Source organism: Pipistrellus kuhlii, unplaced genomic scaffold, assembly GCF_014108245.1.
Source record: "Pipistrellus kuhlii isolate mPipKuh1 unplaced genomic scaffold, mPipKuh1.p scaffold_m20_p_9, whole genome shotgun sequence".
Classification (NCBI taxonomy): domain Eukaryota; kingdom Metazoa; phylum Chordata; class Mammalia; order Chiroptera; family Vespertilionidae; genus Pipistrellus; species Pipistrellus kuhlii.
In genome coordinates this window covers 2,567,998-2,595,000 of record NW_023425595.1, presented here as the reverse complement: position 1 = coordinate 2,595,000, position 27,003 = coordinate 2,567,998, and the positions used below count along the sequence as shown (strand labels likewise).

Here is a 27,003-nt window from a genome sequence, read left to right as displayed (position 1 = left end):
AAGGTCATGGACCCTGTCTCACGCATCTTTGTACCTCCAAGGAAAACCACCTTAGAGGCCTTGCCATCTTAGGTGCTCTCTATAGGTTTCTCTACTGGAATTTGTTGCTGAAAAGAAATATTGTGGGAACCTGAAAGAGTTGTGAGGTGCATTCACAAGATGGTTAATTCAAATACCAGTGAAGCAAATTTCACTTGAGCCAACAAAAGTTGCTACGTTTAGTATAGGCTAACCACCGATGTATGACTACCATCTCATGCTCTCTTAAGAGAACATTGTCAGCCCAAAGTCCTGGGGGATGGACAAGAGAGAGCCAGCCTTGGGGCATGAAACAGGGCTGAGAGATCTTATAGTCTCCTTGTAAACAGAGATCTAGAGGGAATAGCTCACTTCTGGAAAGGTGAGGGGCTAGGGGAATATACTATTGCAGCCCATCTAGCTGAAGCAGGGGAAATCTAGCCAAGCATGACACACAGATATCCTCACAATCTCAAGGGTAGAATGCATAGCACGAGAAAACTGTCCCTAACTTCTGCTTCAAGGTCATGATACATCAGTACTTCTCAACCCCTGGGGTAAATATGAATCACCAGGGAATGTAGTTCAAATGCAGATTCTGATTCCACAGAATCCTGAGCTTCTGCATTCCTTGCAAGCTTCCACTTGATGTTGATGATGGTAATGGTGATCATCTGTAGATATAGTTTGAGTTGCAAGAAGCTGAAGAACCCCTAAAGATTGGATTTCCCATGATGCCCAGGACCTAGCTCTCAACACCTCCCAAGGAGAGGCTGAAGGGGGAATGTTTCCAGGCCATCTCCACTTTTGCTCACACCTTCAGAATCCATCTTCCACTTCCAGATTCTAGGAGCACAAAGACCAGGAGGTAGAGATGATTTAGGCATAAAGGTGGCTGCTGGGTAATAGCTGCCACTCACAGTATGTACTTTACTCCTCACGCCTCAGGGCCAGACAAAAGCAGCCCTACACTCTCAGCATGGGCCCAGAAGAAGAAGCCAGTGGTAGAGAGGAATGGGGACAAGGATTTGGGAAAAATCTAGTCTAAAAGTTAAATTACATAGAAATATTTCCAAATATATAAACACACGGAGCTTAGATGGGAAGTTTCCATTTCCTTTCCATTTTGGGGATCTCATAATACATAGGATGGGATATTTTTGGGTGGTTCCGTGAATCTTAGTTCTCTTTTTCTAAATAATTGTGCTGTTATGACAGGGCATCTCTGGGAGTGCAAACAAGGGTAATCACTCAGCAATCCAACAACTGGCCTGCAGTGATTTCTTCTCTCAACTGCACATGACCCAGATGAAACGATAGTTCCTGACAGTGCATCCTGTCAGAATTTGAAAGAACCAGAGACTTTTATAGGAAGTTGACTGGGAAATTCTCTTCATTGGCCAGTGGACTTCCTCAGATTCCTGAGATTTTAGATTCCTAAGAGTTTGGCTCTTCTCAATCTTCAAAGAATTTCCCCCATTCCGTCAATCATGACCAGGAGCTGGGCCTTCTGGGAGGCCTCTGGAAATTAAGAAGTAAAAGCAGCACCTACATTCTACTCCCCCTTGAACAAATGGTCCTGGCTTTCAACTAAGCAAACAGGAAAAGCGCTGCCTTAATGGAGGGTCCGGTCTGAAGACCCTTACTGCTCTGTTTGGAGTCCTCCTTGGAGGTCCCACGGCAACAGAAAATGTCACTGCCCAGAAAAGGCGCCAGTTGGGTGGGCCAGGGGACCAGACAAGGGAAACAAGCTTTCAACCATGTTTAGCTAGGGATCCGCAGTAAGAGGCGGAGCTGCACATGGACCAGCTGCAATTGGAGAGCATAATCCATCCATTATCCTCCCACTCCTCCTCAGACTCTGCTCACAACAGGCCTTTCCCATTTTTTAGGGGAGTCAGAGCAGCAGCCTCTGGGGTAGAGATCAGCAGTAGGATGCGGGGGTCGGAGAAGACTCCGAGCTCCTAAGGCCCCGCAGCTCGCCACACAGCAGTCTGCCCAAACCGAATGCCTTCACATGGGGTGTGGGCCCTGATTCAGCAACCACTCCGTTCAGTTTCGTTTCTACAGTAAGCCACGGGCTTGGTCATCAAACCCTCTCTAAGCTCTACCACCCACCCCTCCCTCTTCTAATCAATAGGTTCTAGATCAAAGCACCCAAGGGGGGCTCCTAGTCTCCTGACAAGTCTCTTCTTCCCTGACAAAGGTAGGTCCTTGGAGCAGGAAATAAAAAGATGACACTGCTATAACCCTCTCCTCCTGCTTCCATGCCACACACACACACACACACACACACACACACACGCGCGCGCGCCTTTCTCTCCTATCCTATCTTGATATCCTAAGCCAAATACTGTTAAAAGTTTCAACAGGTGGTCTTCCCTCTGGGCATCTCCTCTGCAACCCTGTCTGCGGGGCTGCCCACCCGGAACCTTGAATCTTGGGAGAAAACCATGAAAGGTATCAAGTGGGAGTCAGCGAGAACTCCAGCATGAAGAGTTTTCCCCGTCCCTGCGGTGGCTCCTCAGAGCTCCTGCTGCATTTCTCATACCTTACGTTGGAAAACGTAAAGAAAGCAAAGCAAACCACCCCCCAACCCGGGGGGGGGGGAATGGGGGAGGGCCTTACCATTGCACATGGGGTAGCTGTCGGTCCAGGTGGGCTGCTGGTGGAGGAGGTTGTTGCTGGGGTTGAGATTCATTACACCACTTCCTTCCAGAATCATGATCTGTAAGGCGATCAAACAGCCCGTTCAGTCAGTGCCTCTTGGACACATGTCATCTGAGAGTACAGGTCAGAGAGTTAAGAAGAAAGGAAAAAAAGAGTGTGCCCTTCCCCACCATTGCCTCCAAAGCCTATGTCCACGGCCCTTTCGGTAAAACCAAAACTCACTGGCAATTAAAAATTTCCAGGTTCCGTTTTCATATGCACGAGGCAAGTTTTTACAGCCACCTATTCATAAATGAATAATCTCTGATCAGGAATGAAGCGAAGGGAAAATGCAATACCTACTCACAGGGCGAGTCTGGCCAGAAGCCAAGCCTTTTTTTTTTTTTTTTTTTTTTTTTTTTACAATAGTGAAAATGCCAAGGAGATTTTGTTTAAAGTGGAATTGCAAACAATGAAAACCCAAGCTGGTAGAAGCATAGACCTGGCACCTGTGTGGGAGGCCTAGCCCACCAGCGAGGCCCTCACCCGGGCACCAGCAGGTATCCTCAGCACAGATACCCGCCATGGGTGGGCAGGGGTCAGAGGGCCTCTGTCCTACTTCATCTAGAGCTCCCCCAGTATCTAGCTGCACCATAATGTCGGAATTCTTGGTTTCCCTGACAAGATACCGCCCCTTCCCTTCCTCCCTGGTACGAGTTCTGACCAGCTTTCTCTCTCCTCTTAGACTATCAGAAGCCCCGAAAGTGACCGAAAAGTGACTTTTCTAGTCTGAGGGCTCATTTTCTCAGTAAGAAGAGCCTTTCTTCCAGGGGCTTGCTTGAGTTTTTTAAACAACGTAAACTTCTTCACTTCCCCAACATCTGTCATTTTCTCACCCCAAGCCAGGCCCCCTCCACCTTCAGACCTCAGCCCCATAGGAATGAAAGCTCAGTCATTCAAAAAGAGATCAGCCAGGTTCTAGAGGTGCTTAACCATTACTGGGGATCTGGAAGGTAACACGCAGCAGATCATGGAACATTTTCTTTTTGGAGTGATGGGGGGGAGAGAAGAGGAAGCTTGCATCCTTAAGTGTCCCCCAGAATCAAAGTGCGCACCCAGAGTGGTCCCAGCCCTCAAAATCCCTTGCTCTGATTTAGCCACTGCTCCTTTGTTTCTGTGGAGGGCCTGAGAGGGGAGGGGAGGGGCCTGGAAAAGGAATACAAAATTATTCATGTATTCATTTATTCAACAAAAATATATCAGCCCTATAATAGGCTGGGCACCGTCTTAGGTCCTGGGGACAGAGCAGTGATGAAGAGTTAATTAGGTTAGACAGAATCTTTGTGACGATTATTAACTAGTAACTAGATCTGAGTCTGTTCTTTATCATCATCACGGTTGTTTGGCAAAAATTGGGCCTAAATGCAGTCTATGTAGAAGGTGGAAAGGGCCTTGATTGGAGATTAAATTAGTTCCTACACAGGAAGCACTTGGCAGGACATAGGGCATGTCACCATAGCAGGTGTCACTGGGAGGAGAGACGCAACCTTTTTGGAAAACCCGGGTAACCCGGACCAGAAACAGCCATGGGTTTCAGCTCTCCGATCCAGGCACGAAAGAGACTAAATTGATTTTTTTTTTAAAGTATGTTATTGATTTTTAGAGAGAGAGGAAGGGAGAGGGAAAGACTCAGAGAGAGAAACATCAATCCATTGTCTCCTGCACAGAGAAACATCAATCCATTGTCTCCTGCACTCACCCTGAGCAGGGATTGAACCCACAACCGGGTCATGTGCCCTGACCGGGCATCGAACCAGATCCCTTCCCATGCACAGGATGACACTCAACCAACTGAGCCACCCTGGCCAGGGCGACTAAATTGATTTTTAAATTCCTTTACAGAAACCTCTTTGATTCTTACCCTCAGAGAAGGAGGGGGGGGGAAAACAACCCAACTGAAGGCTTTCTCTTTTCCACAATAACTGGGCCTTTTCCATCCAACTTTTTAGAACAATCGCCCTAAAGCTAAGGAATCAGGTGAGGGATTTCAAGGCGAAAGAAAACCTCTCAGTCCCCAGAGTGGTGGCTGGGGAAGGGAAGGGGCATGGCCGGTCTCCTGTTTGCTCAAGGCTGGGCTTGTTCCTCGCCAAAATTTGCTCAACCACAAGCAGTAAAAAGGTTACTGTTTAACCCTGAAAGGGCTGAAGCTCAGAGCCCAGCCCATCTGCCTGGAGGAATAGGCCCTCCAGGCTGGGGGGAGCGAGGGGGGATGGGGAGGGAAGTCTTCCCTGAAACTATTATTTCACAAGGATTTGCCTGCAGGGCTGTTTCTAAGAGGCCATTTCGGTGGAAGCAAGACCTGCCCTGGCCAATTCTGAGTTACCTCCTTGGTTGGCTCAGATCTGCCACCACTTCCCAAAAGAAAACCCCAGGAGGCAGATGATGTAAAGGCTAAGCTCCCTGGTTTTGGAACCCCCAGTTAGGGTACCGTACATGACCTTGAGCCGCTTCCAAGTCTCTTTAGCCAAAAACTTTCTGATGTTCACTTTCTCCACCTGCAAAATGGGAACAATCCCAGCCTCAAAGTCCTAGGACGCCAATGAGGCCATGCATGGAGAGAACTTAGTGGGCAGCAGAAAAGAATTTGGGGAATGGCCAAGACAACGTGGACCAGTTCCCCCTGGTGATCTGGTGCCCACAAGTCCCCTTCCTCAGGGCAGACATCCCTCTTGCCATGACCTTCGGAGGCATCCAGAACTCCTCAGCCCAGAGAAGAACCTTGAGGACTACAAGGTCGCAGCTGCCCCATCACCACCTGCCCTCCCCACTCCCAAGAGGCTGGCATACATGAGCACTGCTCCCTGCTGGCACCCCCTTTCGTAGGGAAAGCAGCCAGCATAGAGAGGGCCCCTTTTTTATAGGGCACAGTAAATGGTTACTACTCATAAAAGCATTTATGTGGCTTAATCCTTAGTGAGTCAGAGTTCAGTTGAGCTCACCCAGGCCTGTGAGAAAAGGAGGTCAGTGTCTCTAGTCCAGCATGTCGCTGCAGGGACAGTGCCCCCAGGGTGGGCATATGAGGCCCCAGGCTCACACAGCTGAAGGCCTTTCCCCAAGCCCTACTCTGTCGCCCCCTTTCTCCCTCCACTGCCCAGGGGCGCAGTCCTTCAGGTGTAAAATGAGGGCATTTGCACCCCAACAGCTCCGAGGACTGTTGTGGAGATCAAATGAGATCATGGATAATAAATGTGCCTTGAAATTTATTGTTTTTAAGAAGCATTATTATAACCAACTCGCCCACGCTCCCATATACTAATGCAGAATTTCTAACGTACCTTGTGACCACTTTATGGGATACGAAAAGCAATGTTTTTCATTTAAAAGAAGGGGGATCCTTTAATGCCCTTCTTTAAGCTTCCCACTTTACATTCAGCATAGCTTTTATTGTTTCCTACCAAAAGAAAAATTTAAAAACAAACAAGCAATAAAAAAAAAAAAAAAAAAAAACAACAACAGCAAAGCATTAAGTATGTGAGGTGGAGACTTGGGATCTTTGAAGCCTGGGTTAGAATCTGGGCTCCATCCTGAGCCAGGCAACTTGGAGTATGTTAACTTATTTCTTCCTGGTTTGAACGGGGAGTCAGGGAAAACATGGATGTCCCTCAAGCCTAGGACTGCTTGGAAGGATACCTAACCTAATGGATTTAAAGGAGTCTAACCCAGCACCGGCACACGTGTCCTCAACAAAAACCAGTCTTTTCCTTTCTTTAAATACCCGTTCTCAAGATATTTCTCTAACATGCTTTATTTTCTCCAGGATTGAAGAAGTAAATTCAGAGCTAAAGTAACACTGACTCCACACCCTTTGAGTCAAAATTAAGCCAGAGAAAGGACTCCCCCCTCCTCAACTCTAGCTCAAGGGGGGATTCTGGGCAGCAGCGGGGGGGGCGGGGGGGGAGGAGAAGGAGGGGGAAGAAGAAGGAAGAAGAAAAGGTGGTCCTCAGTCATGTAGGTGAAAATCAGCATTTTTCAATCTCTGCATGACTGATGTTTGGGGCTGGGGTGGTTCTTTGTTGCCGGATCATGCTGTGCATTGCAGGATGTTTAGCTGCATCCCTGGCCTCTAGAATCTAGTAGCATCCCCAAACCCAAAAATGTTCCCTAAAGCTAAATTATCTCCCCTGCCCCCCTGAGAAAACCAGGTTAAAAGTAGGGCCTATGGCCGTGACAGCTTTGACTTTGATCTTCCTAGTGTGATGACCTTGGGCTGTTCCCTACCCTTTGTGAGTCTCTCTCTTCTCTCCTGGGAAACAGGCACCGGACCACCTAGGCCTGGAGGAGGATGGAATGAGAGAGGGGACAGTAAGGCCCCAGTACAGTGCCTGGTCCAAACCAAGTCATTCAAGTAATGGCGTCCTAAGTGGAGGTTTAAGAAAATGCACTGGGTACAAGGCCAACTTTGTCTATCCCCAGGTGGCATTCTGGAAATAGCATACTTTGTTGCTTGGGCTATTAAACATTACACACACCTACACAAATTATAAATTGCATTTCAAACCCAAGGACTGAAATGCAAGGTAGGTTACCCAGGGAGTTTTTCATCTACATTCTCTTATCCACTTTCATGTGTAAGAAAAATGGGAGGAATAGTACTTGGCTCCAGACTCCCATTCATCATCCAAAGGTTCACACTGACCAAGACTTTACCTCTGTGCACAAGTTTCTAAGACTGACGCTTCTGGAGACAGACATGCACCATGTCTTGGAAGAGGAGGCACCACGCCCTGCCCAGCGGGCTACAGTGTGGATGGATGAGAACCTCACATCGGGCTTCCAGCCAGGACCTCTTAGGCAGCAGCTCCCTTGCACAGGACGGGCCAGGAGGGCTTGGCCAATCCGAAACTCATTTTTGCAGAAGCAGCGCTGTGCTCTGCTGTGCTGTGCTGTGCTGGGGTGGGGTGGCCCCAGCCTGAATGGTGGTGGGAGAGCTAGGCCACTCTCTGCTCCCCACTTAGTGAATGGGCAGTTTCAGGTTCAATACCAACTCCCACACAGGCCCAGGTTGCTTCTGTGCCACCCACACATCGAGAGGACCCACCACCCTGTGCCCATACCTCTCCTAGGTCTTCTTCCAAGTTAGAGTCCCTTCCGGCTCCAGCTCGACACCAGGGGGGCAGGGACCACAACGCTTGGTGTGACCCTAACATGTAAGAGTCTCACATTTTGCCTGCGTCTCTGTGGCACCTCTGGGAGAAGGGGAGCCTGGCCACAGAGGCTGGAGCTCACTGAAAGGGCAAGTTCAAGGTGAGGGGAGCTTCACACCAGCCCAGCGTCGCTGTGTTTCTCGGGGCCACGTCAGAGCTTCTGCCTCAGATTGAAAGCGAGAGTGAACAGCGAGGGTGGAAATCTCTATTTCGCCCACCAGCTGGCTGTGTTGACCTTATGGAAGTACTACCCTCTCTAAAGCCTCAGTTTCCTCATATGACAAAAAGCAGGAGGGGATGGAGTTGATGTGCAGATCCAAGGAGAATGTAAAGTCCTCAGCATGTCATCTCATCCGTGGCAAGTGCCAGGCAATGTTAGCAATTGTCATAGGGCCTGCTCTTCCCCTACACACACACTCCCCCCACCCTCTGCCCCTGAGTCTCCTGCAACTGTGTTGGTTGGATTTGGAGACATCCTTGGAACCAGGGAGGACTCTTCAGAGGCAGGATTGTATAATGGTTAGTGCCCCCCACCTCAGGAGTCAGAGAGCCACAGTTCAAATCCTGCCCGGCTTTGCCAATTTGCTGAAGGGACAAGTTTGGACAAAGAATTCAACTTTTCTGGGCCTTCACTTCCTCATTTACAAAAAGAAGGCGATATGAAAAGGGTTGTTGAGAGATAAAATGAGAAGTTACATGTAAAATTCATAGAAAAGTGTTTGATCCATAGTAAGCACTCGTAAATGTGAGCTGGTTCTTATAATAATCCTTGTTATTTGTTGTGTGGACACTATTTTGTTGAATATCCAAGAAAGAAATTGAGGGCCAAGTTCACTTCAAGCAAGGGCTCTAGCCTCTTCCACCTATGCAACCTATACTAGCTGGCATCACAGAGCTGGGTTTCCTGCCTCCCCGCCCCCCATTCGGGGCTGCTGTGTGGATGCACCATTAGGCTGAGCTTGAGCAGCGTCTCTCTGCCATTGCTCACAGAAGCCGTGCTGTGCCCCTGTGGGCATGGTGCCTGCTTGGGGGACTGAAAGCCATTCCTCCTGCCCGCATTCCTCCCACAAGGCACACTGTGCCCGAGGCTGCCAGGAGCTGTGGGAGGGCACACCTCCACCGACTCCGGGTATCGCTCTGCCTTGCACTCCCACACCACAGCTGGCGGACAGGTGCAAAGGAGAGCACCACGTCTGAATGCGAACTCCTGCCAGAGGATGGCCAGAGGGGTCCTTTCACCTCTAGGGCCTCTTCGCATCAGGAATGCTCAGTTCCTGCAGAGCCTGGGATTAGAGCTAATAGAGACAAGAAAGCAAGAGGAAGGCGCACCACTGGGACTCTGGCAGGGAGTTGGGGCCATGTACCCCAGAATCCAGAAGGCTATGTCGAGTTGCAGGACTCCTATCAAGGCCAAGGATGGCTCAACTGGCTTTCCTTCTTAAATGCTGAGAGAGACCCTCCCGGCAAAGGCAAATGCAGCCCAGCTTGGGCGTGCTCAGCTGGAGGGAATGTCTTTTGCTCCATGGTGGGTTACTGAGACCTAAGACTGAGTGCTGTAAATATAATGATAATTTTTATTATTACTAAAGGTCTGGTGCACAAAATTCATGCATGGGGGTTGGGGTGCGTCCCTCAGCCCAGACTGCACCCTCTCACAATCTGGGACCCCTCGGGGGATGTCTGACTGCCAGTATAACTTCCCTCTCGCAATCTGGAACTGCTGGTTCCTAACCGCTCACCTGCCTGCCTGTCTGATCACCCCTAACAGCCTCTGCCTGCCTGATTGCCCCTAACCACTTCCCTGCCTGCCTGATCACCCCTATCTGCTTGCTTGCCTGCCTGCCTGCCCCAACTGCTCGCCTGCCTGCCTGATCAGCCCAACCACTCTGCATGCCTGCCTGATTGCCCCTAACTGCCTCTGCCTCAGCCCCTGCCACCGTGGCTTTGTCTGGAAGGACGTCCAGAAGGTCACTCAGCTGTCCAGTCTAATTAGCAAATTATGCTTTTATTATTATAGATTACACTAAAGTATCTAGGGCTTATTGGACACTTAAAATGTGCCAGTTCTTTGTTAATAGTTTTAAATGCATTACCTCAGTTGAAACAATAACTCCATAAAGCTAACATTAAGCTATTTCACAGATGGCCAATCTGAAGCTTAGAGAAGTTAGGTAACTTGTCCAAGGTTGCACAGCTTAGCAAGAATTAGAGCTAGAACAGAATTCAATCTTGGACTGCCTAGCAACAAACCCTAGGAATTTAACCACTTTGTGCTGAGAAGGTATTTGCCAGAGAAGAATGTTATCATCAGCTTTTCCTCGCCCCCACACCCTTCTATAAAATAGCCATGCATTCTCACTGTGCCATTTGGGGCCGTATGCCTTTACCATGCTTCTCTAAGATTATAAAATTCTCTGGCCCGTTCAATCATGCGGGACACTGTTGGAGACCCTCTTTCCCTTTTGCCAGAGCAATCTCAGGCCACCTCTCCTTCTGATACATCCAAGAACTCCTTTCAGGATGAAAGAATAGAAAGCTGCCTTCATTCTGCCTCTTCCACAATATGCTTAGGTAGGAACATGCTAGTGGTCCCAAAGCTGAACAGTTTCACTCATGATAGCCATTAAAGCAGAGCTATAGATACATAGGTACACACATACATGTATATATATATATATACACATACATGTATACAGGATAGGACAAATACAGGCTTAGTTGTTTGTATGGAAAACAATACAATCATTATGACATCATAATAATACAAGAATAAACTCTGTGTTTTATGTACTCACAACTGTACACCTCCTTTTGTTACAGCCTGGCAAAATATTTTCTCTACGATCCTATAAAGGCATTTTCTTTTCCATTTTGGAACTAAATTGGTTCATCATTATTTGTGCTTTACCTGAATGAGATCTCAGGCCAGAAAGCAGAGCCTGCTCACAGAGCTTGTGCCTGTATTCTCTGTGCCCAGCCCCGGGGGACTGGAATCCAAGCCATGGTCTGCCATTCGTTCAACCACACCAGCCCCCAACTGCCACAAACCTGGGTAATTCTACTCCTCCAGCAAGCAGAGCAATTAGGCATTTGGAATAATTGTTGTGGCAACGACAGCAACATCCAGACCATTCTCGGTCCTTCAGCGGTTGCCAGCAGGTGAAGTCCAAGCCTTTGCCTTACGGGTGTTGCAACAGCATCCTGACTTCCTGTTTCAGTATGACTGTCCTTTCAAAGGAACTACACTCCCAACCAGGAGGGAAGAAAATTCACGTACGTGCAAAGTCCCACTGAATGCAATACAGGCAAAACTCGTGTTTTTCAAGTGAATCAAAATGTGAATCAGGCTCGGGGAATGCATTTGATCCTCTCGGGATGACATCACAGGTAATTTCATAACCCTGTGATGTGTTTGGAAGCAGACATTTCACGCTCCCAGGGGCAACATCTGAGGTACTATTCCTGGGCTTTCAAGCGTTTTCGTGAGCAATGATGCAGGTTTGGAAGGCCAAGTGTTGATCCATTATAGATACACTTTACAGACTGTGTGCCATTTGGAAACAAACATACATATTATGCTGATCTTTATCATTCTTGGTGCCAGACTCAGACAGATGAAGATACTGACAGCAGACAAGCCCTGAAGTTGATTGAAAGACAAGATGCCTGTACATGGCCTCTGGAGCCTTTATCGTTGCATTCAGATGTAACAAACTACAGAGAATAAGGCAAGCTTTGTATCTAAAGGTCACAGAGCCTTTTGAGATCTAGGTAGAAGCCAGGGCTCTCTCCTGTTACCAAAACTGCATGTCCACACCTGGTTTTGAGTGTATTTTGTGGGCTCTGGGTTTTCCAAAGACCTTCCATGGACTCCTACAGATTTATGGACACCAGGGATCTTTAAGAATTCTCTCTCGACCTCCGGTTGGATTGAAATTTAAAGAAGACGTTTTTAGTGGAGGCGGGGTTGTGAGACACTTTTACTCCAACCAACAAGAGAAGGCCTGAGAGTTCTATTCTTGCTCTTACGCCACTTTGGTGTTGCCTTGTTTCCCTACAGGGACACCAGGAGGTCCCCGCTGTCCTCCTACAGCAGCTGAAAGGGGAGCCGTGAATCCAACAAGGTCACCCTGGACCTCTGTTAGGCAACGAAGTGAAGAATTCAGCAGATTTCCTACCGTCCTAAACTTCAACATCTGTCTTCCCACTACCCCTCTTTCTCTATTCCAAAACCAAATGATCCTAAAATAAAGGAAGTATAGCAAAAACAAAACAAAACAAAACAAAACAAAAAAGAGGCCTCACCTCTTATTACAACCAAAGGCTTTTGCAGGTCTTAGGAGAGGCAGCGGGACTGTGGCATCTAGGATGACCCTTATGACTTTATTTTCCTGCTTAGCTAAGAGGCCATACAGGTGTTTCAATAGACCACCTGTATCCTCCTCACCCGAGGAGGGGTTAAACTTGAGGTTTCCTGGGATCCTACTCATGATCTTGGAGTCAGGACCTACATTTTTACCAACCACCCTTCACCAACACTTAAGCCCTCTCACGGTAAGAACTTCTGGTCATAGATTCACTTACGTGCCTTCCCTCATTTCCCACAATAAGGAGATACCAGTCTCGAAGGAAACATCCATAAATGCCAGGAAATCCTTGAAAAGTCAGAGACTACGCATTCAATCAGGAGAACTCACGCTCCAATCTGTCTGTGTGATTCTATCACCGCCACGTTGTCTGTCAGCTTGAACGAAAGCAGGTCCCAATGCCTGGGACCACCTCACTGGGGAATTCGGCAGGGCTCAGCTGCTTACGAGGATGAGTCTCTGAAGCCTGAACAAACAAACCTGGCCTCAGAGCACAGCATTTGCAGAGGATTTATGACGGTTCCTCCTACAAAGAGAATCTGGTGGCTAGCTGAGTCACCCCTTACCTGATCCCACCCTCACCTTAGCCTTTCAAAGGTTACTTAACCACCCTGGATTTGAGGCTTTATACCCAGGAAAATGGGTGTCTGAGCCTTTGAACCTTCAGGGGAGAGAAATGATGATCAAGAAATTCTTGTCATACTACTATAAATATTTATCCATCTCCATATTTACACTGAGAGGCCAGGTTAATATGATCTCTGAACATATAATAATCTGGCCACTCAGTGTATATTCTATATAATAAAAGGCTAATATGCAAATTGTCCCCTCAACCAGGAGTTGGACCAGGAGTTGGACCAGCAGGCAGGCCAACCAACTGCCCATGTCCCATCCCCCTGACCAGGCTGGCTGGACCCCACCCATGCACGAATTCATGCACCGGGCCTCTAAAATATATATATACTGAATGTCCAGATTATTATGCATTCAGAGATCATAATAATCTGGCCACTCAGTGTATATGGAGCTGGAAGACACCTTTACTCCAACCAACAAGAGAAGGCCTGAGAGATTCTATTCTTGCTCTCTTACTTATATATCATCTGTATACATATAGTGTCTACTTGATGCTGGGCATTGTGCTGGGTGCTGGGGACAAAACCCAAATGCTAGCCTCCCCCGGTAGACTATTCATCAAACAATGGTAGCTCTCTCCAAAGTCATTTGAGCTCAGTCCCCATCTCTGGTTGGGGACAGAGGCGAGCAAGAGCAGAGAGAGACAGACAACCTTCTCTGGCATTTGGAAATGACCAGCCTTGAAAAGAACTTGAACTATGTTTAAAAGCAGGACTGATCCTCTTCGCTCCTGCAACCCCATAACCTTGCCTTCTCATGGAAACCCTACCAAAGGAGGCACAGAGAGGTTACGAAGACGTCAGGTTGGCAGGCAGGGTAAGGCCCCTGAGTTTCACAGAGCAGCCCCAGCCAAAACCAATCACCGCTGGGGCAGAATAAAGTCGTTGGTTGTCTGGGTGGCTGAATGTCTCTCCCGAGACAATGGCGTGTCTATGTGTAGGAGGGCTAGGAACAGGTTGTTAACATGAAACCCACCGTAAGCAGAGCTGTTAATTCGGGTGCTGGCAGGGGCTTCTGTTATCTTCAGAATACCTCCCAGAGGGCATAAGCCCTACCTTTTCATTTGAGTTGGCAGCAGAGTTATTTTTTTTGCACCTGTTGCTCTGCTCCGATAACAACCAGTTAAGCATTGATTTGTTGGAAAATAAACAGAAAAAAAAAAAAAAGCAAAGAAAGGCATCTGCCCAAACAGCCTAAGCTGGTTTCACTGAGCATTCATGTCAATTTATTTTTACTATAAAAACCAAAACCCCCCAAAAAACCAACAAAAACCAATACATACACAAAACCTTGCATTTTCATTTGGATGCTACCCACCCACTCCCTCGGAAGTAAGAGGGATCAGGTAGGCCAGCAAGAGCTGGTCGGGCCTAGAGGCCGGAAGACACTGTACTTTTCCATTGGCTGGCTCTGTGGCGGCGCTGAGGGGTGTACAAGATCTGCAGAATGACATGGCCAGCCTCCAGCCAGCCCAGGGTCAGATCATGAATCAGATTAACATGGGCAGAGAAGGGGTTGCTGGGATAGGATCAAAACCAAACCACACTGCTCCAAATTGCCGACTTCTGAAAGTCAATACAGTCCTGGGAGAAGGTGTGGTCTGCAGGTTACCTCCTAAAACAGAGACTCGGAATGCCTGAATCTCAGTATGGCCTCTCCCACAGACCTCCTACGTCCAGCCCTGGGCAAAGAGTATAATTTGAAAACCCAGTCCCCAGACCATAGCTTTCCCACTGGGGAAATGAGGTTACCCAGACCTACCTCAAAGGCGGGCTGTGCAGACTCACTTATGTCCTGCCAAGCGACTTGTCCCAGGTGGAAAGGACCTAAGCTCAAGGTGTGAATTCTGCATTAATCCAAGCATCATCACACTCTCATTTCTCATCACTCTGTCAATGTCACATGATGAGCTCAAGCCAAAAAGGGCCACAGAGAGCTAAACAAATCTCTCAAATGGAGATCATGACAACACTAATTAAGCAATGGCATCATCACCCAGAGAGCAGAAGAAGCCTCTTAATATCTCTTTTTAAGCTTCGAGAAGAAAGCACTGGGCGTGGGCCACGCACGATGTTCCCGTAGATGGACACCTTCCCCAGCTGTCTCTGTGCCCTTGACCTTCATTACCACCAGACCACTGGCGCAGTGGGGGGTCAGGGCAGTGGAAAAGGCCTCAGAAAACTCAGCTTCTCAAGGAGCATTAAGAACAGGGTGTTCCGACAGGGAGGGATGTGGCTGGCTGAGCATTCCCAAGCATTCTTGTCATGAGCAGGGCAGGGAGTGGAGTGCCTCAGAACCAAACCGGGCAGCCCGAAAAAGAAAAGATTTAACAACACCCTCAGTTGACTGAAAAATAAATAAGATCAACCTCGCAGGAATGCAGAAAGGGTGGAGGGAGGTGAGAGCAGGGGAATGGAGTCAGGGAGGGGCTGGGTTGGGACAATGGGACAATGGTCTTGACCATTTTAAGTTTCATGTTTCTTCCCAAGAAAAGATCAAGACACTCTATCTAAGGAAAGGTCAACAGCCACTAATTTGGAATCTCAAAGACTGTATAATTACAAAACAACACCTCAAACTATGACAGTGATGACAGTTCCTATTTACTGAGCATTCACGATGCGGCAGGAATTGAGCTAAGCTTGACAGGAATGACCTCATTGACTCCTTGCAGTAACCCTGGACATTGGTACTAATATTAATAATTTTATAGATGAGGAGGCACAGAAAGGTTAAGCAACTTGCCCAAAGACACAGAGCTAGTGAATGAACTGGATTTATTATAATAAATACATCGAAGGGGGGAGTGCCACATAATTCTTTGTAGCTTTGAAAACGAATTCTTATATTTCTAAAGGGGGGGGAGGGATGTCTCTGAGCATTTCATACTTCTATTTTGGAAGTTGAGATTCCTTTAAATACAGGTCCTATCATTTCCCCCCTACATGGGAGGAGGAGACATGCTAATCATCCTTGTGTCCTGGTATGAAAGCTCCCTCTAGCATACATCAGTACGGACGCCACAGAAGCATTATTTCACGGCCACTCACACCTGTCCATCAACACTTCAGCCTGGCTTCCTGCTGAAGGCCCCTGGTTGACGCAGGGGTTGGGCTTGACTTATTAGCCATGACAAAAGAGCAGCTATTGTTACTGAAAGATTAAGGGGGGACCAGGGCTCCTTGGGAAAAGCATCTGATGTCTGAGCTGTCACGGGTCCCAATGACAGACCTGCCATATTATGGACATCGCAGCAACGAGAGAAAGACTGTGGCTGTGCCATTCTGGGAGCCTGAATAAATAAACCCATCACTCCAACAATCAATCCAGGAGAGGTCTCACCCTCTGCCACCGAGTCCACCACCCTGTCTGAAACCTTGGAGACAGAACCTCACAAGGCTTATTCCATGATCGTGGTTGCAGTTTAGGAAGCAAATAATATCTGAGTTTTCTGTCTTTCCTTTTTTTTTTTTTTTTTTTTTTTTTTTTTTTTTAATCCTCACGTAAGGATATTTTTTCCATTGATTTTTAGGGAGAGTGGAAGAGAGAGGGAACAACAGAGAGAAACACGGATGTGAGAGCAACACATCGATTGGTTGCCTCCTGCGCCAGCCCTGACCAGGGCCCAAGTCAAAGAGGAATCTGCAACCAACGTACTTGCTCTTGATCGGAATCACACCCAGGACCCTTTGGTCAACAGGCTGAAACTCAATCCACTGACCCAAACCGGCGAGGGTAACATCTGAATTTTTCTCACCGATTAGAGGTTATCCGATTTAGAAGAATTAGGGTTTTCTTTTTGTACTACATGACAGCAAGAAAGCTTGAGTTTCTTTTTAGTGCCTTCACACAGGAAGGATAGACTTGGCTCACTGTGTCCCATTGTCCCTTCCGGAACACACTTTACTTTGCCTCTCCTAGCTCACTGGTCTATGCAGTAAACTCTCTGGAAAATAAAATTTAAAAACATGCAGAGAGAATACAGTCCATAATATTGTCATAACTACATATGGTGTCAGATGAGTTCTAGACTTATGGGGGAGGTCACTTTGTAAGGTATATAAATGTCTAAACACTATTTGTATACCTGAAACTAATACAATATTGTATGCCAACTGTAACTGAAAAATATTTTATTTTATTTTATTTTTGACATAAAATTAGTAAAATTTATTAAGTAAATATTGTTTACAAAATGCTTCTTAACATCAGTCTGGCATATGTATTCTAAGTGATATTGAAGTCAGTTTGTATTTTTTTTTTTTAAATGGACCTAGGAATACTTTCAGTCCTATTTTTAAATTATTTTAAAAGCTGATGGGAGGGTTTGGGGGTGAGCAGGGATCATCCGCAAAGCAAGCAACTGCTCACCAGAAAGGTTTTCCAAGGAATCAGATTCCTTCCAGCTATTCTCGCTCTCTTCCAGGGGATTCAGAGGAAGTCTCTGGTGCTCTAACAACATGAAAAGACGAACCAACTCAAAAAAAAAATAAATAAATAAATAAAAATACAGCATCCTGCTGGCCAGGCCTCAGCTTTCCCCCAGCGCTCAGCCAGATGGGCCAGAGGAGAAGGAGCAGGGGCTGGCTCTCACAGCAGCGTCCCGGCCTCGGGAGTCGCCACCTGTTGGAACAATGTCACCGCATCCAGAGGCAGGCTCAGCTCCGTGCTTCGTAGGGCTCCGTGCCCACGGGAAACGCGGGGCCCCTGGTCACAGTGTACTGCGAATCCCAAGGCAGCAACAACCGGACACAGGGTCTTTCCAAGGGAGGGGCCCTGGGTGACGCACAGGTTGCAGATCTGGACACTGATTGGTCCAGGGGCCGGTCCTCACTTTGGCCTTCATCCGCACCAATGCTCTATCCCCACGGGGGACAGGAGGGAGATCTTTTCTGCCTTTGCCCCATCAATGGCCATTGGAAGTTGTGGGGGAAATTAAACTAAATATGACACACACAAAAAGATAAAATAAAAAGATAAACTAAAGAGGGCGTTGAGCATGCCTTTGAAGGCACCTGGCTTATAGCAGCCCTGCACAAAGTTAGCTATGATCACCATTATTATTATTGCTGTTATTAATAATTATTAATTATTCTCATGATGCCAACGTCCCACCGCAACTCCAAAGCTCCCCATAGGCACGAACAATGCTGGGAAATACAGACTCGTGTTTTGACAGAGACCGTCCATTAGCTAACACTGTTCAGAAGCCTTTTTGTTAGCCCTGTGCGAGATATTGCTCTCAATTAGGATCTCTTCCCCCTTGATTTATAACATAGACCCATGTTTGAAGTCTGATGAGGCCTATGGACTTCTCCTCAAAATGGTTTTAAATGACAAAATCCATTATATAAGACTAGAAAGCCGGTGCCTATTGAACTACAATGATCAAAACACTTTTTAAAATAAATTGGGGATATAACAATATATGTACATCTTTATTAAGATATAAACTAAGATTATGTAGTGCAGGTCTAATAATCTCCGTGAAATATAGGAGTGCTGAATGTCACTGTTTGGAGACAATTTGCGACAAGTGTAATGTGACAGGAACATGCCTGTACCATCTCCGGGTGACAGTCACAGTTACAGTTCATGCGACTGCCGAGTTTTGCCTTCATTCGTATCAAAGAAAACTGTTAAATTCTAATTAGCTTGCTGAACATAAAAACAACTTCTTCACATCCAAGTTCATAAATTCCCTGGATTCTCTCTATGGATACCAATAGACCCTCAGATCCCAGATCAGGAAGCTTCCTGTTTTATTAACAGCACAGACTGCTTGTTCAACTCCAACAGCTTCTAGAAACCACTTCCATGTGGCCAGAAGCCTCATTTGAACACATTACAGGAGGCAGGCCCCAGAGTGTCTTGGCATAATAAGTAGGAATTTTTTCTGAAGCCTCTGGATTACACAGGGCATTGCCTTCCCTGCGTTGAGCAGTAGGTATGTGGAAGCATGCTCCAGAATTGGAGGGGTGGGCAATGGTAGGTGAAGTTGCAGTTAGTCATGTGCACTGCCCAGAGGGGGATCCATTTCTTTTGGAGGCTCTTTCCTGCCAGGCATCCAGAGACAGAGATAGGAACGAGCTGTCTCCCCGGTGAGGTCTTCCGGCAAGCCCATGGTGTGTGGTTTGAAGCCAGCCTGAGACAAAGCTCAGTTACGATGATTTAGCCCATCTCCCTGCCACCCGCCTTCCCCAGTGAAAACCTGTAGCATTTCTTTCCCAAGATCACAGTGCAGAACCAGTGCAATCATTTCAAAAAATCAAACCCAGGAATTATTTATACACTTCAACCCAACAGAGACTCACGAAACACACTCATGTGGAGGCTTTATCCTCGATTTCTACTTTATGTATTACCAAATATTTACTCACAAGCATTTGTCTTGGTGCTCTCAGATTCTGTGTCTAATTTAATCCCAACAGCAGTCTTGTGCAGATGTCATTAACCCCATTTCCCAGGTAAGGAAATTTAGGTCCAGGGGTTTACAGAACGCACTCAGAGTCACTCAGCTACCCACGGCGCAGTCAGATTTGAACCCAGGTATTTTAACCCTAAACCTAATGTTCTTTGGACCCTTCCAGCTGTTTCCAGGCAACCAAAACTCATAGCCTCCTGCCCCTTTAATGTACAAGCAAAGTCTGCCCTTTATCTGCATTCCTCAACCTGTCATCTTCTGACCAGTGGAATTACAGTGGGACCAAGGTGCTTCTACTTTACAGGTGGTCATAATTGAGACAGAGGTTGGATTTGGGCCAAATCTAACACCCACTGCAAACAGCAAATAAGTCTTTTTGGTAGTCGAGTCGGCATGCAGACAAGGCTGAAAACAGCCTTTGAGACCACACTTACCTTAGCCACCAGAACACACCATTATCTTCACTAAAAGAACTACTGAAAAGGGTCCTGAGAGAGATCCCCAAATAAGAGACAAGACAGCCACATTCTCCCAAATCCTTTGTCATATGCAAAAAAATAAAAGACCTTCTTCAGATTCCAAGAAAGACTATTCAGACCTTTAGAAGAAGTTTACATCCAAAAAAAAAGGACCAGCAGGGTGGCGTAAATTTCTCAAATCCATAATTGGGCAAATAACAGCTAACCCCCACGATTGTGTTAATAATATAGAGGGGGGGGGTGTGTGTGGCAGGATATGAAAGTTTAAGGTCACCACAATTACAACAGTATCATAGGACGTATGCATCTAGATAAGGTCATACAAAAGTAAAAGCAAGTCCTTATGTTAAAATAGTGGGGTTCATGGGGTGGTCTCTTAGTCTAATAATCAAAAATATTATAATAGGCATTGGGGCTCCTTTTTGTCTTCGGCGTTGTTTTCATCAGAAAGCATGTTTTGAATGGACTTACGCTGGCCGTATTTTAAATAAGTAGGCAGACAATGTTAATAATGATGAAGATGCTTCTGAGAAAGGAAGGAAAGGGGGCTCTGAGGGTCAGGGTATGGAAGACGATTGTAGGGGGGGGGGGGGAGAAAGATAATGTGGATCTAATGAACTACAAGAGGGGCCCGGCCCTGTAAAACAAACTGGAGACAGAGTGTGGTTAGGTGCTAGTGAAATCAATTTTTAAAGGGGTATTTTTACAACACGTCTCTTTTAAAGCAAGGCCAATTAAAACCCTGGGAACCTCTTTAAATGGGCCACCCTGCTTGACCCTGGCGCAGGCCTGGTTGCTGCCGACATAGGCTGAGGCCCTCGGAGAACACCCACGTCCCCAGGTGGGCTGCCTAGTGACTGAGCCAATCATGCGCCCCTCCTGCTACCCCTAGGGCCCAAAGGTCCTCCTCTAGGAGAAGTGAATCCCTATTCATCCAATTTACCCAATAATCCATAGACTGCCAGTCAAGTGAGCTGATCAGCACCACACAAGCTGAGCGGCTCCACCAGTGTCTGAATGTTCAATTTCCAGCAGATGGCTTTGGTATCTTATAGAAGACGTCAGTAGAGTGCCTTCTTGTGTACATCCACCGCTCCCTGTGGTCATAAAACAGCTTCATCCGCCTCTACACTCCCACCAACTTTGGACACAGATTGATCAAGATGGGATGTTGTCATGGGAACAGACTCTAACACCCCAACAGATGCTCTAGATTATCTGGTCTTGGCACCTCCACCTCTACCCCTTGGCCAGCATTCTGAAGACCCCAAGGAAGCCGTTTAAGGCTCCTACTGGTTTTCTTTCATCCTGAGGAGGGAGGGCGTCTCCACCCCATTCTCAGCTTTCACAGACTCCAGGCAAACCTGCTGACCTCCAGGCACAGGAAGGTCGTCAGCAGCTAGGGGTTGGTATGGATTCTGCTGACCTTCCATTCTTTCCCGGTCATCAGATTCTAGGGGTTAAAATGAATCTCAAAGACAATCAGAGTCAAGCTCCTTTATCCTGATGAGTGACTAAATTCCAGAGAGGTGGAGTGCGTTGCTCTGAGCACGTAGCTTTGCCGGAGCTAGAAAAGCAGGCCTTCTGACTGCCAGTCCCAGGCGCTGTCCTGCACATACCCCGACCCCCACCCCCGCTGTCCACACTCTGCTCCAGTCACTCTCACAAGGTGAATCTGAAATTCTTCAGGGAAAATTCTTAAAGAAATGTGTGTGTGTTTCCCTTCTGAAATCCAATACATTTTTTTTTTAATCAAATAACTCTGAGGGATCCATGGAAATTTCTCCCCCAGCACATCCCAGCTTCCTACCCTCAGTGCTATTCAGCTTGTACACATGCCCCACTCAATATTAGCACCATTCTCCCTACCACACTGTTCATTTCCTGCACAGCTTAATGGTCTGGCCCTTCAATACCATGTCCAATTTAAATAAAAGCATAGCAGTCACATATTTCTAATAAGAGCACAATTGCCTGTTCCTTAGGACAAATCATATTATTTAATTTTTTTTTTAATTGCAGTCAGAACACACTAAATAAAGTTTATATTTTTCACCTCTGCACTCATCCAATGGATTTAAGGAAATCCTGACAAGATATGGCTGCCATCCTGACTCTGTCTTTGGCTGCCCCACTGGGCCAGTTACCCCCCCATAACCATGCCAGGGTGAGAACACGTGGTCTCTAAACACCAAGCCTGCAGTGGAGTCAACACCTACCGACCAGGGCCCCACCCAGCACAGAAATGATTGTCACTTTAATTCTACCAGAAAGCTATCTTCATAAGAGAAATGGGCTGAAACGCAGCAAAAGGGTGTCACCAAAAAATCAGGTTCCAACTTTATAGTATCTTGTTCCTTAAAACAGTGGCATCGCTTCTCCTGTGTGTTAGCAGGTTCTGCCATGGCTGTCTCGGTGCTCACCCCACCCAGAGGCCTTTGAAAATCACCTCTCTTTGAAAGGATTTATAATTGAATGTATCTGAGGTCAGGGGAGACCGAATCACTTTTTAATGACTTGTATAAACCTCTGTGTCTGTGGTTGATGCTTTAACACTGAACAAGGTTCTTAGCGCTGGGCTCTCAGAAAAGCGAGATGGTCTAAAGAATACAACCATGGGGCTAAAATCCCCTCTTTTGGAGGAGGGGGTGGGGGAGTGTGAAGGGGAAATAAAACAGCACAAGAGTCACAAAAGCTAAATTCCACTTCCTAGCAGGGAACTGTGGCCCAACGCACTCACATTCTGACCTGAGACCTGCTATGAATTCCTTCTAGTTTCCAATTCACTAACTGAATGCAATTGAGTAAATAGTTTAGCCTCTCCGATTTCATTTTTCCTCAGCCTCTCCAGGAGTTGAAAAGGTATCGAAAGGGGATCTGGGTAAAGTTGGTGAATAAAGGAGTGCATGGACAGGGGATGGGAAGTGTGAAGGTGAACCTCTCGGAGGTTCAGGAAGGAACACGGCATTTCCATGCTGGGGAGCTCGCAATATATTTTTTTAAAGAAATAAACATGTCACAAAAAGGATTGTTTGAATTTCACAAGTAGATGCTTATTAGCACAAAAGAAAATATATCATTGAATTGGAGCTCTTCTGTACCTATGGCACCGGGATCAAAGGAATCGCCCTACCCAGAGCCACCCTGAGACGGCCCAGTCTGGCCGCCATCTCAGATAGTAACACGAGAGGACTTCCAGCACAGGGGTTCCCTCAAAGTTACTTTTTTTTTTTTTTAACATGTCTTTATAAAATACTTTGGAAACATCGAAAAGGATGGTCTCCATTGTATTCATTTTTTCAAATGTGATTACAAATTTCCAAATGACCCTCATTTCATGTTTCCATGTTCCAGCTTTTTAAATATCTAGCCACATAAGCCATCGGCGAAGTGGCATGATCCTACAGGACTTCAGATTAAAAACTGGCTTTAGAGTTATTTTACCATCTCAGGATTCTGGATCTCAAAAGAAGGACCAGAGGGGCCTTCTCCAACCTCCAGAGGCAGCGATGAAAGTCACTCTTACAAGCTCTAAAGAGCCTTTTCGGATAGTGTCGCTTCTTTGTGCAACAGAACTTCATCTTCCCTATTGGAAACCGGCTCTTCCCATGGCCTCTGAAATTAGCACACATCCACATATGATCCCCAGCTTCCCTTTTATACATGGAAAGACTCTTCCTGACTATATTCTCATACCCACGTCTATAGAATCAAAGCCTGAACTAGACCATCCGTCTGAAGGTTCTCAGAACCTGAATACTCCCTCTGCACCTGCCCCTAAGGTAAGTGACCAGCAGACACCCCTGTGTACACAGGCTCACAGAATTGCACACTTCATCTGGAAAAGACACATCCTCCCTCAGTACTGGGTATACTAGACCTTGGCAAAGGCAGATGGCGAACACGTCACCTTCCCTACTTAATACTGTCACTTACCAACAAGAAGATGAATTCTTCCCAGGTCCTAGCTGCACTCACCCTGGGCCCAATATCTCTCCATGGTGTCCAAACCAAATCACAAGAGTCCCTGACTGAGAAGGCATTTGGAGCTGCTGACTCACGTTCTGCCTGTGTGATCATAGTAGTCCCTTACGGGACAAACAAAAGGTTATTTTGTCATCTTGTGATATGGCAAAACTTTGTGCCATTTTTTTTTTTTTTTTCTGGACAAAGTCGTTTTTAGGCAAGCAGTTCTCCCCAGTGCCCTTGCCTAACTGAGCTGCCTGGCCACTTTTCCCGGTGTGGATGCAAACGCCCCTGCTTATTTCTGGCCATCTCCCAACACCGAATAGACCAAATATACCAAAAAGGACTTTGCCTTTCCCTACAACTGAGTCAGAAAAATTACCAGCAGAAGACATCTCTAGAAAGTGAGAATATGAGCCCCAACAGCTACTGAGCCAACCAGTTCTTCACCGAGCTAGCTGCCTATTCAGTTCAGAATTCAGCCCAGGGAAATGGCTTTGTCACACAGACAGAGGGAAAGCTCACAGTGACTAGATGTCCAGGCTCAGTGCAAGGACTCACAGCTCACTTCCAGAATAGCCCAACTGCCCCCCAACGTACACGTCTATTCAGACCCAGTGAGGCAAGCACAGGTGAGGCGAGCTTACTTCCTGCCTGCTGCCTCGGGAAGTCTGCTTCAGTTTCATCTGTCTGACTCCAGCAGGCTTCTCTCTCCACTCAGGTGGTTCAATTCCAGATTCCAAAGAAGGTTTAAAAATAAAGACTTACCTCATTTGCTAAAGATTCTGGGTGGGAAATCCAATAGCTAATGGCTAATGGAGGGGAGGCGGCCGACAGCCCTCACTCAAGCCAGCTCCTGCGGGGATGGGGAACCGGCTCAGCTGTTATCACATCTGAGCCCTCATCGGAGTGAAGATAAATGCATATGACAATAATTTTAAATCATTTTGTAGGATGTTAAGCAATAAGCCACCAACCGGGAATTCCCTAAGTCACTTCCTCCTCTTCTGATTGGCCGCCGGGCCCTTTAAAAAAATAAAATAAAGGATTACAAACATTGGCTCATTTGCATTTGGCCAACTCACACGTTAGTGTTCAAACAAAACAGGTCTAACCAGGTTATGCCTGTGTCTCAGGAACAGAGAGACAGCCTATTAATGAGTGAGGAATTGATTTGCCGGTGACTGTTCTTTTCGGCTGTTTCAGGTGAAAAGTACCTGCACTCTCCCTTCCCATCAGGAAGGGAGAAGGGAAAAGCAAAGTGAGCAGAAATGCAAATCTGGAGGAGACATGGGATAAGGGAGTGACATCTGTCTCGTGTACTAACTTCTATTCAGTCCCCTCTGCTTTGGCATCAAGAACTTCACCCTGGCTGTGCAGGTGGCAGGTACTGAAGGGGCTCCCAGCCAGGTAGTCCCTCCCCCATACACACAGGCACCACAATCGCCTGTGGTAATTTCAATGGACTTTGAAAAGCCATTCCCCCACCCGACCCCCAGGTAAGAGCCTAGAGAGAAAGTTTAAAGGGAGGATCCCAGGAGAGAGGACCCCCTGAGTTCCTTTCAGGTGGAACAGCTGACTCTCTGGTTGGTGGGTTACCCAGGGTCTTTCCTTCTTCCTCTTGACTCTTACATGGCCTTTTTAGCTATTTATTGCCAGAGGAAAATACCAAGATGCTGAAGTCAGAAATAAAACAACACCTGTTGGGCAAGAGCCCCCTGAGGAGACTCTTTGGATTTTAAAGACCCAAACAATCCCAATCCCCTTGGGACAAGGGCCTCCTTCCCTGGGCCCCCGGGGCACACCCACCCACACAGGTGAGGGACTGTTCCTGGCACGGAAGACATTCCCTCCCCTAACCATTAACTTTCTCTCAGGTCTTTCTGGCCCCTGGCCTGGTATGAGCTAAGCGTCCAGGCAGATTTCTTTAACTCACCAGGCCGCCCCTCTGTGGGAGAGGAAGGGGAAATTGAGTTTTGGCAAAGACACAAAGATTCTGTGATTAAAACCAAGAAGTTCCTTGTGTGAAAAAGAAAAGTCTGTGTATGAGCAAAGGCTGAATCGAACAACGAAGTCAGGTTGTCATGTTAAGGTGAGTGAGCAGTAGTTACATTCCTTTCTTGCTTGTTTGCCCAGCTTAATGCAACATGAATGGCAAGGTCTGTGAAGGTGGAGAAGCGTTAGTGGGAAGGTTCCGGTGAGTTTGATAGGGTCTTGGAACTCAGGCAGGTGGGGAAGGTTTTTGAGGTTAGGGAGTGCCACTTAGGGAGGCTCTGAAAAGCCCCTCTGCCTCCTTTCCTTCCCTAAACATTCCTCACGTTCCCTCCCTTTAATCATGTTTCTCCCAAGGGCCTTGTTAAAATGCAAATGTCTGATAAAAACACTAAATGCCATTATTGCCCATTATCACATTAGCCCCAATTAGTCTATCAGCTCCAGATCTGAGAGCAGGGCCCTGAAGGAACAGCCTGTGTGGGAGTTTTTGTTTGTTTGGTGTGGTGTTTTTTTTTTTTGTTTTTTTGTTTTGTTTTGTTTTTTTCTTGAGTGATGAATCAGGAGAAGCAACTAAAGTAGCATTCCACCTGCTACAGGGTGTGTGTGAGTGTGTGTGTGTGTGTGTGTTGGAGAGGCAGGGTATTATTATTAGTGCCAGTGGGACTCTTTTACAGTTTTGCCTGAGATCAGCCTGAAGACAACAGAGGGCACAGAGGGGAGGTGGAGAGGGACTGTATGGTCAAGAAGTGGTGAACTTCAAAAGTGACGTCTCTCTCTGGGCCAGTGCCAACCACCTTTAATGGTAAGCCCTTTTTTTTTTCTAGCTGAAAGTTTCCAGGAACATCTTAATTTCTTTATCCTGCCTATTTGAGATCAGAGGACAGCTCCCTTAAGACACTCTTGAGAGGAGTTATTTTGGGATGGTGGAGACTACAGGGGATGAAAAGAAGTCACCTCATACTCATGAGCCACTGTATTTGTGGAGTTTTTATGTCTATAAAGTACTTAACAATGTGTCTAGTATTTAGTGGATGCTTACTATTGGTTCTCTTCTTTACTTGGGACTTAGTTGAACTACACAGAAGACAAACAAAAACAATACCCCCGCCTCCTCCTCACTCCCCCCAAAAACTAGATTTTTAGACATGTTGCATGCATAGAGAAATTCCTTCAGCGTATGTATGTACTAGGAGCCCGATGCATGAAATTCGTGCAAAGGGCTCAGCCCTCACAGCTGTCCGGTCTAAATAGCATATTATACA

The 27,003-nt window shown here is 46.8% G+C and overlaps 1 protein-coding gene and 1 long non-coding RNA gene across 6 annotated transcripts in view; one reads left to right on the top strand and one right to left on the bottom strand.

Moving 5' to 3' along the window:
* The window catches only part of EHF (ETS homologous factor), a 43,980-nt gene extending 19,304 nt beyond the window's left edge, over nt 1-24,676 (bottom strand). Inside the window, exons 1-2 of one of the 5 annotated variants that reach the window (XM_036428474.2) lie at nt 24,515-24,676; nt 2,647-2,746 (exon numbers count right to left, since the gene is read on the bottom strand). In XM_036428474.2, the coding sequence (XP_036284367.1) occupies nt 2,647-2,743 (97 nt within the window). In that variant the 5' untranslated portion in view covers nt 2,744-2,746; nt 24,515-24,676. Of the gene's footprint in view, nt 1-2,646; nt 2,747-2,910; nt 3,030-24,393 lie in introns of those variants that run through there. The other 4 variants (XM_036428471.2, XM_036428476.2, XM_036428473.2 and 1 more) reach the window with 4 other exon arrangements.
* A 525-nt stretch (nt 24,677-25,201) lies between these two features.
* LOC118713648 lies at nt 25,202-26,755 on the top strand. Its single transcript, XR_004986347.2, has 2 exons — nt 25,202-25,838; nt 26,614-26,755. It is a non-coding gene; the product is annotated as an uncharacterized LOC118713648 (long non-coding RNA).
* The last annotated feature ends 248 nt before the right edge of the window (nt 26,756-27,003 follow it).